This window comes from Hirundo rustica, chromosome 23 (genome assembly GCF_015227805.2).
Source record: "Hirundo rustica isolate bHirRus1 chromosome 23, bHirRus1.pri.v3, whole genome shotgun sequence".
Classification (NCBI taxonomy): domain Eukaryota; kingdom Metazoa; phylum Chordata; class Aves; order Passeriformes; family Hirundinidae; genus Hirundo; species Hirundo rustica.
Window position 1 is genome coordinate 3,666,056 of NC_053472.1, and position 17,861 is coordinate 3,683,916.

A 17,861-nucleotide genomic window follows, 5' to 3' on the forward strand; every position below is an offset into this window, starting at 1 on the left:
AACACCATTAAAACACACCACTTTCATCTTTTAGGCGCTTCTGATGTGCAAACCTCACCCAGAGGACAGACAGACACAGCTAGGCACAGATCCCTGGATGAAGCATGGCTTTTCCTGCAGATATTCCCACTCAGCTCTGCAGTGAGGACACACAGCCGGTGCCAAACCCAGAACTAAACACTCCATGGCTTGTTCACCTGAGAGTGCGCTGTTCTCTGTGCTCATCCCTTTGCTCTCCCTTCTCCTGTCTGTTCCCTGCACCTTTCCTCCTCTCCAGCATCTTTCCTCACACCCTCACGAGTCCCACCTTGCTGCTGGCATCCTCCTCTCTGAAACTGCTGCTCACACCCCTTTTCCCGGCTCCCTCTCTGTATTTCTCACTTGAACACATCTCAGGACATGGAAGGGGTTTTTCCTCCCTCTCCTGTTGCAGGCCCTGATAGATAGAGCCAGCCTGGCTCCTCCCAGTGCACTGCAGATTTTCCCTTTTTCACCTTTTTAAACAGATCATCTCACAGTCCTCACCACAACAAAAAACCCCACAACACCCTGCAGAGCTGTGGGAAGGTCAGGCAGTATCCGACTTCCTTGAGTAATATCTGCTGGGCTGAGCACAGCCCAAAAAACACCAGTTTGGGTGAGAAAAAAAAAATTACAAAAACAACAGTTGTTAAGATGTGCTGCCTTGTTCACAAACTCAGCTGCTTTTGCTGGGAGATCTGTGGTGCTTTCATTAAAATCCAGTGTAAGATTAACCATCCGTGGCTGCAGCGATGCTGGGCAGCGAGTTCAGTCAAGGAAAGGTGAACAGGAAAATGGACAGGGACAATGAAAACGTGCTCAGGACAAGAAAATAACTCTCAGAGCAGTTTCTACCGAGCATTCCAACCCTGCTCCACTGTCACCTACCTGAGTCTCAGTGACCGTGGCAGTTTTGGGGGCCAGAGGGTTGGTGAGGGTGATGGTGTACAGGATCACTCTGGTCTGATTGCCATTCTCCTCCTTCTTCCAGGGGTGGAAGATAATATCTGAGAGCACAGAACAACATTCCAGTCAAGTAACCAGGGAGGGATCTCTGGTCAGCCTCGTGGGGAAAGGGTTAACCTTCTAACCAAGCTGGGGATGGGATCTCCTTCCCCTCGGGGAGCCTGGCTGCTCTAGAGTGTGAAACCAAGGGCTCCTGTGCTAAATGGGAATATTTCCCCCTCTTTCAAGGGCAGGGAAAGAGGGAGAGGCTGGGGATTTATCTCCTCCAGCAAACCTAGTGACAGGGAAAGGAGGACTATGACATGCCAAGGGATTCTCTCTGCAGCTCAGTCCATGCAGGTGTGGTGCTGGAAGAGCTTTCCCCTCACACTGCTAAGCCTTGAACAGAGGAATAGGCCTAGGCAATGACAAAAAATAAAATTAAAAAAATTAAAATTCTGCTTTTGCTGCTCCAGCTGTTAGAAAATGAACCCAGATGGGCACACGGGTCCTGCCTGCTTTTGGCCACTGCCAGCACGGGCCACGCTGTCCCCAAATCTGCTCAGGGCGTCGCCCCAGCAGACAAAATTGCACCTCCAAGGCAGAGGCCAGCAGCAGCAGCTCACCAGAGAAGCGGCGCTGCTCCATGAAGTCCCTCTGGAACTGGGAATCAGTGAAGAGCAGGTCGTAGAGCTTGTCCACGCTGAAGTTGAACACCTCGTTCACGTACTGCCGCCCGTTCAGGTCCTCGTAAAAGGCTTGGACTTCCCCTGCGGGGAGAGAGACCCTCAAGGTCCAGCCATGGATGCAAAATGTGCTTTGCACAGCACCAGGACCCCAATATTCCAGAAGGAACCTGCAGGAGGGACTTCAACCCTTTTTCTGCGCTGACCCCAGGGCAGCAGTTGGGACGTCAGAAGGGACAATTAATCACACAGCTTAATTTAGGGACACGCTAAAATTTAAACATATTCACTCTCTGCGGCCCACAAAGGCACCTCCTTGCACCTTCAGGGTCCAGCAGAGGATTTTGGCGGTCAGCACTCCATTCCCTGGCGGGGAAGGGTGGGATGAGGCAGGGAAGCCTGATGGAATGGCCTTTCCCCACGTACCCTCGTCGTGGGTGTCTGAGGAGTCACTGAGCTCGGTGGGAATGTCTTCGTTGTCGTTGAAGTCCAGGGAGGGGGAGTTCACGGGGCCAATGATGTCGATCTTCTCTGCCATGATGTTGGCAATGCCAAGGTCTTTCTCCACAGGGCTCTCTGCCACTGCCTCCTCCTCCTCCGGGAGCACTCCATCGAACTGCAGCAAGGACAGGGCACAGCAAGGGCAAGGTCAGCACCTGGAAATGGGCTTTGCTTCACAAAACCTCACACCTGTGAGCCCATCTCTGAATGCCTGGCCTTGACACATCTGGAAATTAAATGGAGAGAGGAGGGCAATTGCCATGCAGCGCTTGTAAAGCCTCCTCTCAAAAAAAAAATCAGCGTTCAAGCTTTGGGCACCACCATGGATTTTTTTGTTCAGACAAGCACAGTGTTGTCCAATATTGGTTCTGCTGCTGAACAAGCTGAAAGAACCTGAGGTAATATCTACACAAGGTCTGCTCTGCCATGCCAGGAGGGTGCACACTGCTTTTTAGGGAATAACTAAGGCAGGGAAGAAATTAAAACCCTTTTACGTCCAAGGAGGACAGACTGGAAAACGCTCTTCCAGCTGAGAGCCCCAGCGACAAAATCACCGACCTAGGGCTGAAATCAGCGGCGGAGGAGGAGCTGGAGGACGAACAAACCTCGTACGACCCACGGGGTGCCGGATTTCAGGGAAAACAAACCCCTGCTGCCAGGGGACGGGGAAAACTCACCGAGGCTGGGGCTTCACTGCTGCCCGTGGAGGTCAGGGTGCTGGCAGTGACAGATTTCTTTGGCAGCTGAGGGCTGGCTTCCGGCTTGGCCTCCATGCTGCTCTTGGAGGAGCTGTCGTTGACTTCGTTCTCCTCCACGGGGATTTCTTCGCAGTAGCTGGGACGCCACAGAGAACACAGGTTTTTATGGTTACCCCTCTCACAACAGCTACAGCTGCACACACAGAGCAAGCGAGAAGGTTTCTATGAAGTTTCCGCGCCGTCCAGAAGCAGGAGTGGCTCAGTGCTGGGGAGAGCAAGCCCCAGGTTTTTTGGGGCGTTTATCCAGGGACCGACAAGCATTTTCCGGGCACGCGACGCCGCCCGGCCCCGCGCTTTGGCACTTCTGGAATCGCTCAGCTGGCTCAGCGGGCATTTCCATCCCTCCCGGCTTCCAGGAGGAAACGCCACACCTCCGGCTTTTTCGGCATCCCCCGTCCAGGAGCGAGCAGAAGGCGTCGGGAGGAGCAGCACTTTGGGGAGCACACCCTGCTCTCCTGGGGCCCCTCCCAGCCCTCCCCACTCACCCCATGGTGTTGAAGTCATCGTCAGGAGGCACGTAGTCTTCATCGTCGCTGGTCAGCCCCAGCTCGTTGCCGTAACACTGGTGGACAAAGTGCCAGAGCTCCTTCGGACACAGAGGCTGAGAGGGGGGACACAGAAAACATCACGGATTTGCAGCCAAAAAACCCAAATTAAGTCTGGAATTACCGTGGCCAGGAGGACATTCCCTGCCCTGAACGGAGAAGTGAGGGATACTTGAGGTGAGAGCCCTTCTGTGGGCACAGCTCTGTGAAATTCCGTTTTATGGAGTTTCTTATTCATTTTTTATAAATAAAGTTACATTACTATTATTATTATTATTATCATCATCATCACCATTGATATAATTATTAATTTATTCAAAATCATTTTCCCATTATATATTTATATATGTATGAACGAATAATCCTAAGCGCCATTAAACCGATTTAAATATTTTATATAAATAACGGAAATTTATATTTTATACGTGTATATATTTCTAATATATAATGGAATTTTTTAATTTTTATATATACATATATGTGTGTGTGTAAAAATTTATGTATATATAAATAATATTATTTATATATACACTTATGCACATCTATAATAGATGATAAATAGTATATAAAATATGTTTTATATAATATATAATTGTTTATATGTGATAATTTATAATAATGTATAATAATATATAATAATATATAATAATATATAATAATATACATTATATAATAATATATAACACAATATATAATATATAATAATATATTATAATATATAATAATATATTATACTATATAATAATATATAGTATATGTGATTATATGCAATGTTTTATGATATTATTTTTATTTATTGTTATATTTTATTACTTATTTAATCTCTGGCCTAGAGATTGCCCCCACTGAGCTCAAATAGGCCCTGTCACCAATAATCCTCCACCATCAGCCCAGGTTCTGCCCCAAAATCCGACACTGGGATCTTCCCATGCCTCAATCTCCTGACACTTAAATCCATCAGGAAGCGACACCCAGAGCAGCACATGGATGAGATTTCCCCCTAAACAGCGCTGGAATGTGCTCATGGAAGCACTAAATCTGCATTTCCCTCCGCAGAACCCCAAGACCTTATGAGTTCGGTTTTTTGTTTTTTTTTTTTTCCCCCCCTTTCAACTTTGTTTAAATTAAAGCTGCCTGAAAAATCCCAGCTGCAGGGAAAATGACCTAAAACAGCAACGAAGGAAAACATTTCCTGCTGCAGTTTGGAATCAAAAGGAGTTTGTGTCACCGGACACCCCTGTGAGGAGTAAAATAATAATAATTAAAAAAAAAAGTAAAAAAGAGAAAATTAATTATCCAGACCGTTGAAAGAAGCCCAGATTTTAGGGATGCAGGTCAGTGATCATCACATGACTGCGACATGAGGCTCTGAAAAACGGGGCAGGAAAACTTGTGAGCTAAAGATGTGGTGCAGGGATGAAAGGGGACTTTTACCCATGAGAAACTTATGACCAACAGCAAGGATTTCTTGGTAATGAGGGGAAACAAATGAGGGGAAGCAAATCCAGTGAACTTTTTCTGAGCTGCTGGCTTGAATTTCTTCCCATAGTAACTGCATGGGATAAGGCAGGAATTTTTTTTTTAATCTAGCTCCCTACAGCATCAACAAAAAGCATGGGGGGGGGTGGGGGGAAAAGCCTCGAATGAGGAACTTTCATCCAAAAAAATCTGACTGTTCCACCTCCTTCCCACACACGTGAACTCACACCCCTGTCTTATCAGGAAAACTGGGCTCAGCTCTTCCTGCCAGCCACGGATCCCACATGTGGAAAACGAGCTCTGGAAGTGCTTCCTTCCAGGGATAAACAGGGAGCTTGTCACTCCCTGTCTCAGTCCCCTTTTGCCTTGACCTTGAGACCGGCGCTGAATTTTCGTCGGGAATTTCAAGAGGCTGCTCCGGTTACAGCCCAGGGAACAACCCAGGCAAGGTGATCCTCTCCCCTCCTCAGTCCTACCCCCATTTTTGGGACAGGGTACTCCCGGTGCCTCACTCCTCCAGCATGGGCTGAATTCCAGCCAGGACACCCCGAAATGCTGGGAGCATTTTAACATCAGGCTTTCTGCAGCAGGGAGGTCAGAAATACCCTTCACACTGTGGAGCAGAGCCTGGGAGCAAATCCAGGATTTACAGCGCCTCTGGCGCAGCAGGAGCAGATTTATTTGAAAATCCAAAGCTGCTCTCACTTGGATCTGGGATGCCCTGAACACTCGTTTTCTGTCCTGCCTGGACCTCCACACCCCTGGAGCACAGACTTGCTGAGAGCTCTGCCTGCACAGCGAGTTATTCCTTTCCTGCTGCTTTTTTGAACCGCTTCCTTGAGGGCTGCTCCACCGTGGAATTACCGACTTCCAAAAAAATCAGTAAAATAAAAAAAAAAAAAAAAAAATTCCCTCCTGAGACCCTGATTCCTCAGCAGAGGCAGAGTGGCACCTCCTGTGTGTGATTTAGAAAATCACACACCAGAAAATGGGTGATTTACCTGGTGATCTACCCCAGAAAATGGGTGATTCACCCCAGAAAACAGAGGATTTATCCCAGAAAATGGGTGATTAACCCCAGAAAACAGATGATTTATCCCAGAAAATGGGTGACTAACCCCAGAAAACAGAGGATTTATCCCAGAAAATGGGTGATTAACCCCAGAAAACAGAGGATTTATCCCAGAAAATGGGTGATTAACCCCAGAAAACAGAGGATTTATCCCAGAAAATGGGTGATTAACCCCAGAAAACAGAGGATTTATCCCAGAAAATGGGTGATATAAACCCCAGCAAAAAAAAAATCCCCGCAAAAAGAGGGAATTGCACCTGCAGTCATGAACCTGCTCTGCCTGAACACTTGTGTTTGCTGTCTCCAGGTGGGGTTTTTTTCAGTCAGAAATGATGCTGCTGCCCACCTCCATCACCACCCTTCCATCCCAACCCCCCTGAGAAAGCTCTGAGCTTTCTCTCTGTACCTTGTCAAGCAGAGCGTTCTGCCAGAGCCTGAACATCATCATGTACGTCCTGTCTCGGGCCCCAAAGGAGGTAAAAAAGTGCTGCATGGGGGAGAGAGGGAGACAAAAATCAGTTCAGAGAAAGCCAAATAAACAGGAGAAGAGCCCAACAAGCCCGGTTTGGGGTCACTCCCCAGCTGGAGTGAGCCATCCACACAGCACAGAGTGAAGCTCACGGACATGCCAGTGGCTCTCACCTGGGAGGGAGCACTGAAACAGCTCTGTTAGAGACGTGCTGCTGTAAAACCTGGATATTTCACCTGGCCCCACGCCCCTCATGGGAGCTCCAGCACAAAGCCTGCCCCCAGCCCTTTTCCCAGTTTGGAAAAACCCGCCCCAGACCCTGGAAGTGCCCTGGCAGCCAGGCAGGGCTGGCTCAGCAGGGTGGGATGTACCTTTTCAGTGTCAGTGCAAACTTGGATGGCATTGGGAATGAGCCGTGCCGTCTTCTCCTTGGTCATGGAGCAGATGTCCTTCAAGCGAACTGTCAGCTGCACCAGGGAGGGAAAAACACAGAGAAAGGGAGAAAGTGGTGAGGAACAGAGCAGGGAGAGCCCGTGCAAAGCAAATCTGAGCACAACCCCAGGCTTGGGTGTGGGTTTCCTATCTTCTTTTCTTCCTGTTAGAGCTGGGATTAAGTATTTGGGAGTTTTGTGTTTGGACTCAGTGTTTATTGACTCTTATCTATAGCACAGCCTCAGGAGCCGTGAGCTCTGACTAACAAGGTAGAAAATGCAGAGTCTCTAACTCTTTCCAAGGTCTTTTAATTACCCAATAACGATGTGACATCTATATTATTTATACTTTTGACGCAATAACCGACCAGCCAAGGCCCACAGTGTGGATCTCTTCCACCCAATTAGAAAAAACCACCGGAAACCAAGAAGGTGAAAAAGAAGGATTCAGCCAAAGTCTTAAATCCTCCATATTACCCCATATATATTACTATAAACTAAACCTTAAACTCTAAGTTTTGCACCCTGTGACATCACACACTTCTATCCAAACTCCACACCCACAATCCCAGCGCTGTCACTCCATTTTGGAAGCTGTTCCAGGTCCGATGCAGTGTTTCCTTGGGGGTCAGTGCCTGGCAGCACAGAAAGCCGGGAATTTCATCCTCCAGGGCTCCCACACTCCCACGGCAGCAGTGGCAGAGCCTCACCAGTGTCTCCCAGCGGAAGATGTTGCTGTAGAAGCAGATCCAGTTCTCGGAGAGGTAGAGGCGGCCCTGCAGGAGAATGTCTCGCTGGAGAGCACATGAGTAATCTGCGGGAGGACAGCACGTGCCCAGTGAGGAGAAGAAAAAACACAAGCTGCCTTAAGGTTTTAGCCTTTACATTTTTCAAATCCTGTGCTGCATCAGTGCATAACTCTAAACTCCACAGGAAGTGTTAGCTACTGTCAACACGTTTTGGTCAGACAAAGCCATTCCTCTGGGCCTGTGGTGCAAGGACACCCAACAGCCTCAGGCCCCAAAAATTATAAACAAAAGTGAGTTGGGGAGGAGCAAACTGGGGGTGAATGACTTCATTACCTGAAGTTTTAATTGGAGGATTAACCCCTGATATGCAAATGGACCAAACTTGTAATTGTGCGAAAAACCCATGACCATTGTCCATTTTGGGTGTGGCCCCTTGGGGAGGTTTTGTCTGCCCTAAATGTACCTGGAGGCCCTTCACTAAACATACCCGCTCAAAAAACACATGCTCCTAACCCTGTCTGGCCTCTGCCTCTAGGTGAGCCCGAGAAAAGGCATGGGGACAGCCTGGAGGTGAGGATGAGCAGCAGGAGAGGGCACTCAACACAGCAAGGCAAAGGCAGAGCCCCAGCTGCTGCCCTGCCCACCGGGCTCTTGGCTCCAAGGGCACACCACAGCCCATCTCTCCCCCTGCCTGATCCTGCCCTATCAGCCCGTCACTCTGCAGCATCCCACTGCCATTTCCAGATTCAAGCTGTCTTCTCCCTTCTGCCTCCCCACAGTCATTGCGCATTTTTTCCTCCCGCCCCGAAGGATTTCCATCCCCTCTGCAGCTTTCACCAGCGCGGGGCGCAGGAGGGGATCAGCAGGTATGTGAGACACAGGAGCAGCGAGGTGAGGTTTGGGGGGAGGAAAAAAATCAAATCATCCCCCACCAAATGAGGAAAACCCATCAGAAAACGCAAAACCTGCTGGAAATGGGACTGTGCTCCAGGCAGACAAAACAGGTTTGTTGTCAGTGGCAATGTTGGGGGAATGAAAGGAATGAGGGATTTCTCTTTCCAAACAAGCTGTGGGTCTGCTGGGAGATAAAACCAGCGCTGAGAGATAAAGGAAACAATGGGAAGGATCCCACTGATTGATGGAAGGAATGAGAGAGATTTGACTTTCCAAACAAGCTGTGGGTCTGCTGGTAAATAAAACTGGATACTGGGAGATGAAAGGAACAATGGGAAGAACCATAAATTCCATAGGAATTCCACTGATTGGCACAAGGAATAGAAAAAGGGGGGTACACATTAGAAGGGGTCTGTATTCGGTGATTTGGGAAGTCTGTGCCTCTCAAGGACCTCAGGCAGTGGGGAAAGAGAGAGGGAAACGTGGCTGGGAAATTGGGATACAAAGGAGGCTGCATCCTCTAAAAATGTGAGAGATCCAATGGGAAATGCCCCGTGGCCTCTCCCTTTATTGGAATAAAGTTCCAGGACCCCTCTGTCTCCTGTTTGGACATAAATTTCTGGTGTTTGTGGGTTAATTCTCCTGCCAAGAACTAAAATCCGGGCGGATGTGTGCCGCCCTCCTCCCCGAACCACAGGCACTGGCCTTACCTACGATGAGGCGCTCCGTGTCCGGGAGCTGCTTGAAGAGTTTCCTGAAATCCTCGTTCCGCTGTTTGTAGGTCGGGCTCAACACCTGCAAACGAAAAAAGGGCCTGGTGAAGAGAGGGGCAGCCAGGGGAGCAGGGACACGGAGTGGGAAAAAACGGGAGCACCTGGGGGACAGGAGGAGAAGGAGGGACGGATGCACTTGGAGGGGCCGGGAGCTGCCATCACAGCCCAGCCACGGGAGGGTTTGGGCTCCGGTGCAGGGAGGGAGAGGAAGAGGAGAACCTGGCTCGGAAGAGCAAGTCCAGGCTGGAAAGGCTGCAGCCCTGCCTGCAGAGGAATTCTCTCAGCCTGCAATCCTACACCCTGCGAGGTACAGCGTGTGCTCTGCTGGCACCGGGCACTGCCAGCTGCCCCAGAAAACACGGGATTCAGCCCAGGAAACACGGGATTCAGCCCAGGAAACACGGGATTCAGCCCAGGAAACAGGGGATTCATCCCAAGAAACAGGGGATTCACCCCAGAAAACATGGGATTCAGCCCAGGAAACACAGGATTCATCCCAAGAAACAGGGGATTCACCCTAGAAAACATGGGATTCAGCCCAGGAAACACAGGATTCAGCCCAGGAAACATGGGATTCAGCCCAGGAAACAGGGGATTCAGCCCAGGAAACACGAGATTCCCCCCAGAAAACAGGGGATTCATCCTGGAAAACAGGGGATTCATCCCCAGAAAACATGGGATTCAGCCCAGGAAACAGGGGATTCAGCCCAGGAAACACAGGATTCATCCTGGAAAACAGGGGATTCATCCCAGGAAACGGGATTTCACACAGAAAAGGAGGGGTTTACACCAGAAAATGGAGGATTCAACCCCAGAAAATGGTGGATTTGCCCCAGAAAACCGGCAATTCAGCACAGAAAAGGGGGGATTTACCCCAGCAAACTGGTGATTCACCCCAGAAACCAGGTAATTAGCCCCAGAAAATGGGGGATTCACCCATAAAATGGGGGATTTGGCCCTGCCACAGGAGCTTGAGCAAACTCTGTCACCGAGAGCTCAGGATCCCCCATGGCCACCCCTCTCCCCACCGAGCACACACAGCCACGTGCTGGGATGGGGAGGATGCTCCAGTGGGGCTCCAAAAAGGCTCTGCCAGGGACTGAACCGTGTCCTGCGCTTGTTTTGTGTCCCAGGCTCAGGGAAGGGCTCAGGGAACACGGGGCTGGGGCTGAAGGGACACCAGGCTCCTCTCTGGGGTTCAGGATGTGACTCCACACCTCCCACGCCCCGTGCCAGCTGCTCCCGACAGCCACGGCACCTTCCGAAGGCTTCAGAGCAGAGCAGCTGCAAATTCGCATCTCCCAGGCAATCTGCAGCGTTCCTTCTCCCACAGATGGAGAGGAGAAGCCACCTGGGGTAGAACCTTTTCCCCCTTTATCCAAAAATCCTCCTCCTGCTCTCCTAGGGAAGAAATGGGGGAGTCTTCCAGCGAGGGCCCCGCAATTCTGAGATTAGAGAAGGCAGTTTCTGCTTAGGAATGGTGGTGGAGTCACAGGGGTGGGAGGAACACAGAGCTCTGTTTCGAATTAGCCTCACAGCGCTGCCAAAAGCTGTCGGATCGCAGCGGATTTGGCGCTGCTTGTCAAATCACAGACAACCCCTCGCCCCCAAAAGCGTTCCCTGCTCCTCACAGCCGCTCAGTGGGCTGGAAACAGAGTATTCCAAGGTCAGCTCGGCACTTCCGAGCCTTGCTCCAGCCCCGTGGGCCCAGAGGAAGGGATTCACTCTCAGTAAAACCTGCCAAGGACCTTGCTCTCAGTAAAACCTGCCAACCAGCCGATGACAGAAACACAAACTTAACTTACCAAACTCCCAGCATGAACATCTGGAAAAGATCTTGGTCTGAGACGGGCTCCAGCAAGAGCCCAAGCCCAAGATTTCCAGGAACAAGCAGACAGGATGGGGACGGAGTGGGGGAAAGGGATTACAATCCCTGCAGGGCTGAGCTTTGGGCTCAGCGCAGCCCAACTCAGCAGGAGCTAAAACCTGTCCTAGCAGAGGCTCTGCTCAGCCCCAGCAGCTCTGCCGGGCTGCAAACAGCTCAGAGACACTCACAGCTGGGATTTCATCTGATCCAGGGCTGGCATTTCCTCGAGAGAAGTCCACAAATCCCTCCGGGTCCCACCGCAGCCGTGGCAGCTCTTGATCCAGGAAAAGATCCCAGAGGGAGCCACACTCCAGCAGGGAATCCATCTCCTTCCCTCAGCTGGCACAGCTCCCCGTGTGCACTCTGCCTCTGCTCCTCCTGCTCCCACCGCTCCTTGTTTATGTCCAAAGCCGAGAGAGGTGCGGCAGCTCGGCAGGAGTTGCGGTGCCTTCCCCTGCTCTCCTGCCCACATCCAGCTCGTGGGAGGCAGCTCCCGAGGATCTGAGCGAGGATTTCCCCTCCAGAAGACTCTTCCCAAAGAGGCTCATGGGGGTGACTGCGCTGGTGAGCACCCTCTGGGTTCTCCTGCTGCAGCCTCAGCAGCTCCTTGCCGTGGGCATCCCCTGCAGGAGCCCTGGCAGGAGCGCGCAGCCGATGCCCAGGAGTGCCGGATCCAGCCCCAGACGCGGCTCCCAGGACCCGAGGGGAAGGCAAAGAGCTCCAGCTCAGCTTTTCCCCCTCTCTGGAAGCAGCAAAGCAGCGGTTCTGTCTCCTCAGTGCCCGCCCCGGGCTCTGCCCTGCAGCCCCTCTCTGCTCTCAAAGGCAGCCTCAGTCTCTGTGCTTCTCCTGGACGGGGTGGGTGGGGAAGATCCCAAAATGACTCGCACACAGCGCGCAGCTCCGAGTTCCTGGAGCTGGGGAATTCTGCCGGCCAATGCCCTGCAGTAACCCAGCCCTGCCTCCCAGCAGATGTTTCCTGTCATGGAAAGTTGCTGGACAGAGTGTGCTGGCCCGAGGGGAGCCAGGAGGGACCGGGATGTGGGCCCCTGTCCCGCCCCCTGCAATCCTCTGCTCTCCCAAACACAGGTGGGAAGGACTGGGCTCCCACCGACCTGCCCAGACTGACTGGGACGGCAAATATTTCTAATATTCTAATATTTAGGAACGCCTGAAAGGGACGATTGGTGTCTTTTCACCGCTCGGTTAAAGCAAGAAGAAAAATATTCAGGCGTGTGATAGAGTAGTGGTAGATAAAAATAAACAGATAGAGATAAATAGATAAAGATAAATAGATATAGATAAATAGATAGATAAATAAATAAATTGATAAATAAATAGATGAAGATAAACAGATGAAAATAAAGGGAGGAACCAGCCATGGGAGACCCAGCCAGGCAGAGATCCGAGGGGCTGCACCACTCCTGGGTGCATTTCTGAGCCCACTCTTCTCCCCACAAAACCAGGATTTTCTAGGATTCATTCATTAGTCGGGTCACTTTGGAAATGAAGGGTTTCCTCCAGGGAATGAACTCCCTGGAGCCCCAGAGATTGCTTGGTGTGCTGGCACTCCCTGTGTGCCTCTGCCGAGTCCCAGCCTCTCCCAGTCCCCGCTCAGGCGCAGGAGTGCCCAGGTGAGTGCCCAGGATCTGCCCAGCCGTGAGCACACACTGAAATGAACCCCTCACCCCCCAGAGCCGGGCACACGGATCTCAGCAAAGCACCAGTGCAGCCCCTGCAGAGGCTGCAGGCCAGGGGTGCAGGCTGCTCACTGACGAGCTCGCTCTGCTCAGCTGCACCCCAAAATCGCTGCTGCAGCCGGGGGGCACAGAGGTGTCTCCATTCAGCGCTGCACACTGCATCCAGCTGCACCCCGAGATGAGGGAACGATTAAAAACAAGAGGATTTGGAGCTGTGGAGGACAAAGAACCGGCATCGCACTGCTTTGCTGAACGGCTGGAAACTCCAAACGGGATTGAATTTAAAATAAAACCACCCCCAGCCACCTGCCCTGGAACAGTGACGGGAAGAGGTGGGCTGGAGCTGCAGGCAGCAAACATTAACCCCAGCGCAAACACGGGGACGGGACAGGATGGCACTGCCAAGGTGAGGGAAGCGGGGACACGAGGGACGCTGCCCGTGGTGACATCTCCTCGTCACACACAGCCAGATCCTCCACGGGGAACGGAAAACAAACCCTGCTGGGGACGGGGCAGGACAGCCCGAGAACACAGCACCTGAGCCGTGCACAGCACAGGGAGCGGGGAGCGGAGGTGGCACGAGGCACAGAGGGCAAGGAAAACCGCGGCCAGTTTTCAGGTCTGATGGGCTTCTGTGGTTTACATCGCTTCTGGAAAACTACTGGAATAAACAGAACACGTTCCCTGCTCGTGTGGGAGAGTTTAGACCCCACTGACAGCAGGGCTGGTTGGAAAAACCAGCAGAGAAAGTGGCCACCTGTCCCACAGCATCTCTTCTAAACCCATTCTGGGTGCTCAGATTTTCCACCTTTTCCCTTCTTCTCCCTTTAAAAGTGAATGAAAAGCAGAGGAAGACTCTCCCAAGCAATCACTGGCCATCTGGGCTGGAAAATGGACCTGAGTTCATCGTCACACCAGCTCGCAGCAAAAGTTCACCGCTAATTTGGTGCCTCCACAAGCCAGCAACTCAGCCAGGCTGAGCAATCCACAGGCTGAAAGTCATGGAAAACCTGACAGGATGAAAAGTACCCGAAAGGCAGGGAGTTAACACTGCTGCAGGAATAATTTGATGAAGTTGTTACTGGGAGTTAAAAGATGATTGTGCTGATTTACAGAGAAAAAGGGGGGAAATCTGACAGGGTGAAAAGCACCTGAAAGTCAGGGAGTTAACACTGCTGCAGGAATAATTTGATGAAGTTGTTACTGGGAGTTAGAAGATGATTGTGCTGTACAGAGAAAAGGGCTCTCCAACACCTTGCTCACTCATCAGGCCTGGATTTTTGATTTAAACCCTCTCCCCGTGATTGCTGCTGCTGAGGGAGGCTCAGCCTGCTGCCCCTGGGAAAGGTGTTCCCGATGCTCTCCCTGGAATGAGGCACAATTCCCCTTTGCCTTTACAGGGAATGTTTTACCCCTCCCAGCAGCTGTTTCCCCTCCACTGTGGTATCCACGAGGTCTCCAAGAAGAGACACAGCACCCTGATTGCAGCCAGGGCTGAATTCTTATCAGTCTTGTGATGTCTGGTTATTCTTCAGAAGCTCAAGAGCTGCTCAGGGTTCCCCACAAAGGCCCTTTGCAGCATCACAATCCGCTCAGATCCTCAGCCAGCTCCTCCCGTGCACAGGCTTTCCCTGCACTTTTCCCAAAGGAAAACTCCGGGCTCTCCCCTTTGCCTGCTGGCATTTTGGGTTTATTTTTGAGACTCTGAGCTCCTGCCAGGCTGAGGGCTGCGCTGTGTGCACAAATCTGTTTGCAGAGCTGCAGGAGCAGGGCTCCTGCCCCGCTCCCTGCAATCCTCGGGGCAGACTTTGCTCTCCCAAACACAGGTGGGAAGGACTGGGCTCCTACCGACCTGCCCAGACTGACTGGGACAGCAAATGTTTCTAATATTCTAATATTTAGGAATGCCTGAAAGAGACAATTGGTGTCTTTTCAGTGCCCAGTTAAAGGAAGAGGAAAAATATTCAGGCGCGTGATAGATAAAAAATAAAGGAATACAGAGCAAAGCAGGCCTTGGGATGTAAATGCTGAAGTGAAAACCTTTAAATGGATTTAAATCTCACCCCATCCCCGGTGCCAACTGCGTTTCCTCTAAATTTTCAAGATCATCTGATTTCTTCTCTTTTCCAGAGCATCCTCTGGATTCTCCTGATGCCTGGTGCCGAATTTAAGAGGCAAGCCTTGCTCTAGAGCAGCAGAAGTGATGCAGGGTATGGAGACACACCCCCAAATTTAGGAACAGGGAAGCAGAAGGATTCACAGCCCAAGTGAGACAGAGTGAGGCAGGAAAACCACGGCAGATCTGCCAGGCTCAGGGCCTCAACTGTGACACAGAAATGAGAGATTTCCACACTCAGGAACGGGGCCCTTCGCCCAAAACGCAGAGAAAAGGAGAGAGAAGGAGCGAGATTTTATCCCTGGCAGCAAAACATCTCCAGCTGGTCTCTCATTTTAGTGAGAGCGGGTGACAAACGCCTTCTCCCAAGGGTGGGGTTACTGACACCCCACAGACAGAGCAGCTCCTCCCGGGCGTCCTCAGGGAAGAGAAACACAAATTTCCCTGAGCACCTCAGGGGTGCAGGGTGAGGCACACCTCTGTGTCAGCAGACAAAACTACGAAGGAAGTTTCATTTTAAGGTCTGAGCTCCATTTTTATAAATTATTTTAAAATAATTCACTGTGCAGACACACAACCCAAAGCAGACACAACCGATGGTTAAACCACAAACGACCAACAGATTTTTTTCCCCCCCCTCTAAAACCCACGATATTTCCAAACCGAAGTCTCCACGTGCACAATTCCTCACTAAAGGCACGGGAAGCACCTCAGGGACTTTCCCTTCCCACCGACCTTCTGCTCTTCCGCCACCAGGACACGAACACAAAGCAAACCCCGAAACTCTGAGCGCATTTATTCCCAAACCGGGGCTCTCTCCTCCATCTCACAGTGCACCTGCACGACTTTCTGTCCTCTGCAAAGCCAAGCAGAGAAAGCACAACCAGAGAGAGGGGCGCAGGTCTGCCAAACCAACCCAGCACCTCGCTTCACCCCTTTCCCCCCACTCCTCCACGGGGCAGGGATGGCAATCCCAAAAAAAGAAAAGCACCGGCGGGATCGAATCGAAAGGAGAACACAACAAGGCAGGAGAAGTTGGTGGCATCTAAGGAAAAAAAAAGTAGAGATAAAGGAATCCAGGAGAGGGGCAAGGGAGGGTTCCAACTGGCAAAGAGGAAGGCGGTGCTCCAGAGACCAACAGACCAGGTAAAAGCAGCAAGAGAATGGAGAGAACCGGTGATGCCCTGCGGATCTTTGAGGCAGGGGTGGGTTTTTGGGCTGGGATTGCACAGTGCCAGGGCTGCCGAGCTGGCACACAGAGCAATGTGGAGGGCGCTTGCTCGGGGCACGGCGGGGTTTGTGCAAAATGAGAGCCGGGGAAAGTGAGCGAAGGAAATCGTGAGGCTTCACCAAGAGGGAGATTCCACGGGTTCATTTCTGGAGCTGCTCTCAGAGGGGACAGGATTGGAGGAATCCAAATGGCAAAAAAATCCCGCTTGGGAGGAGCTGGCAAAAGAAGGGGAACTCTATCAAGGAGATGCATTAGCGAATTTTTAATGGAAGTAACACTGCCAAGTAGGACTGACTGACTTCCTGGAGTGCGTGGCTCATCCATATTTTCACACTGCTGCTTTTATCTGGCCAGAATGTCTCTGCTAACTAGAAAATGGGTTTGGTTTGTTTTGTTTACAAAGGAAAATAATGGGGTGGGGTGGGGAAAACCACAAAAAAATGCAGCCAGTGCTTACTCTCCGGATGTACTGTCTCTCATGCTGAAAATATATGGAGGAAAAACAAGAGAACAGAAAGATAAGATAGAGAGGACATGAAAACACAAGAGACCCACAGAAGCAGAGCACAGCAAAGCATCATGCAGCAGGGAATGGAGCTCAGCAGCTACAGGCAGAAGCAGTAAGAGCCAAAGCCACCTCTAGGCCGGTGACAGAGGCAGGGTTTGGCAGCAGCCAGGTCAAGCTCACAGTCCTTGTCTGCCACTTCTCCACCAGTTTGGCTCACCTTGGTTTGCATTTTATTCCTCAAGCCACGGCCTCAGCCCCTCTCTGCCTGGGAGATCTCCTCCTGCCCGTGCTACGCCCAACGCTGCTCGCAGCCAGCAGGTTCCTCGCTCTGCCTCTCCCCTCTCCAGACCTGGCCTCGCTGTTTCAGCCAGAACCCCTGATCTGCTCTGCTCTGAACGCTGCAGGAGGGCAGGAGCAGTGGCTGGCCAGGGATGGCCGCTGCCTCTGCCTACGGCTACTCGGGAGCCTCGAGGGTGGGGGCCCGACCGTGCAAAGGTGGCACCGGCTTTGTGCCCGGAGCGGGGCCCCTCGTGCTGGCACAGCGACAGGAGCACCGAGGCAGAAGCAAAGGGTGGTTGGTGCTGCTCTGGGGTGGGTAGAAAATGATCCCTCTGTGGCCCCCGCAGCGCCCCGAGAGGCGCAAAGGGTTTGCAGGGTGGCAGCTCGGCTCGTCACCTCGTGTCACCTCGTGTCACCTCGTGTCACCTCGTGTCACCTCGTGTCACCACATCCCGGCCCCCGTGAGCTGAGAAACCAGAGGTGCAGGATGTGGGGAGCACCACGAGAGTGACCCAAGGGACAAAGCTTCTGCTCTCAGCCCCTGGCATCCCTCTCCTCAGGATGTCAGCCCTCCTTTGCCAGCGCTGAGCCATTTCCACCTCCTCCTGCTGGAAATGGTCAGAGAGCCCCGGTGCCACTGCGAAGCCCCTTTGCACCTTCCCCCCGCCCAGCCCGGAGCCACCCAGGGACAAGAGAAACGGGAGTACTTACATTATACCAACTCTGGCTTTTCTGTAAGGACAAAATAAAAGAGAAGCATTAGTTAGCACAGAGATCTTAGGATCAAAAAGAAAGAGGGACAGAGAAAGCAGGTCCGATCTGGTTCGGATCATTAGCGGA

The 17,861-nt window shown here is 51.7% G+C and overlaps 1 protein-coding gene across 9 annotated transcripts in view; it reads right to left on the reverse strand.

Annotated features, from left to right (window-relative positions):
- GRAMD1B (GRAM domain containing 1B) overlaps positions 1–17,861 on the reverse strand; it is a 129,868-nt gene that overhangs the window by 7,395 nt on the left and 104,612 nt on the right. For 7 of the 9 annotated variants that reach the window (XM_040085177.2, XM_058423390.1, XM_058423395.1 and 4 more), the window contains 10 exons: positions 17,733–17,753; positions 9,261–9,345; positions 7,618–7,721; positions 6,848–6,943; positions 6,414–6,494; positions 3,397–3,512; positions 2,831–2,987; positions 2,079–2,268; positions 1,593–1,736; positions 910–1,028 (listed from right to left, as the gene is read on the reverse strand). In XM_040085177.2, the coding sequence (XP_039941111.1) occupies positions 910–1,028; positions 1,593–1,736; positions 2,079–2,268; positions 2,831–2,987; positions 3,397–3,512; positions 6,414–6,494; positions 6,848–6,943; positions 7,618–7,721; positions 9,261–9,345; positions 17,733–17,753 (1,113 nt within the window). Of the gene's footprint in view, positions 1–909; positions 1,029–1,592; positions 1,737–2,078; positions 2,269–2,830; positions 2,988–3,396; positions 3,513–6,413; positions 6,495–6,847; positions 6,944–7,617; positions 7,722–9,260; positions 9,346–11,378; positions 12,017–17,732; positions 17,754–17,861 lie in introns of those variants that run through there. The other 2 variants (XM_058423393.1, XM_058423388.1) reach the window with 2 other exon arrangements.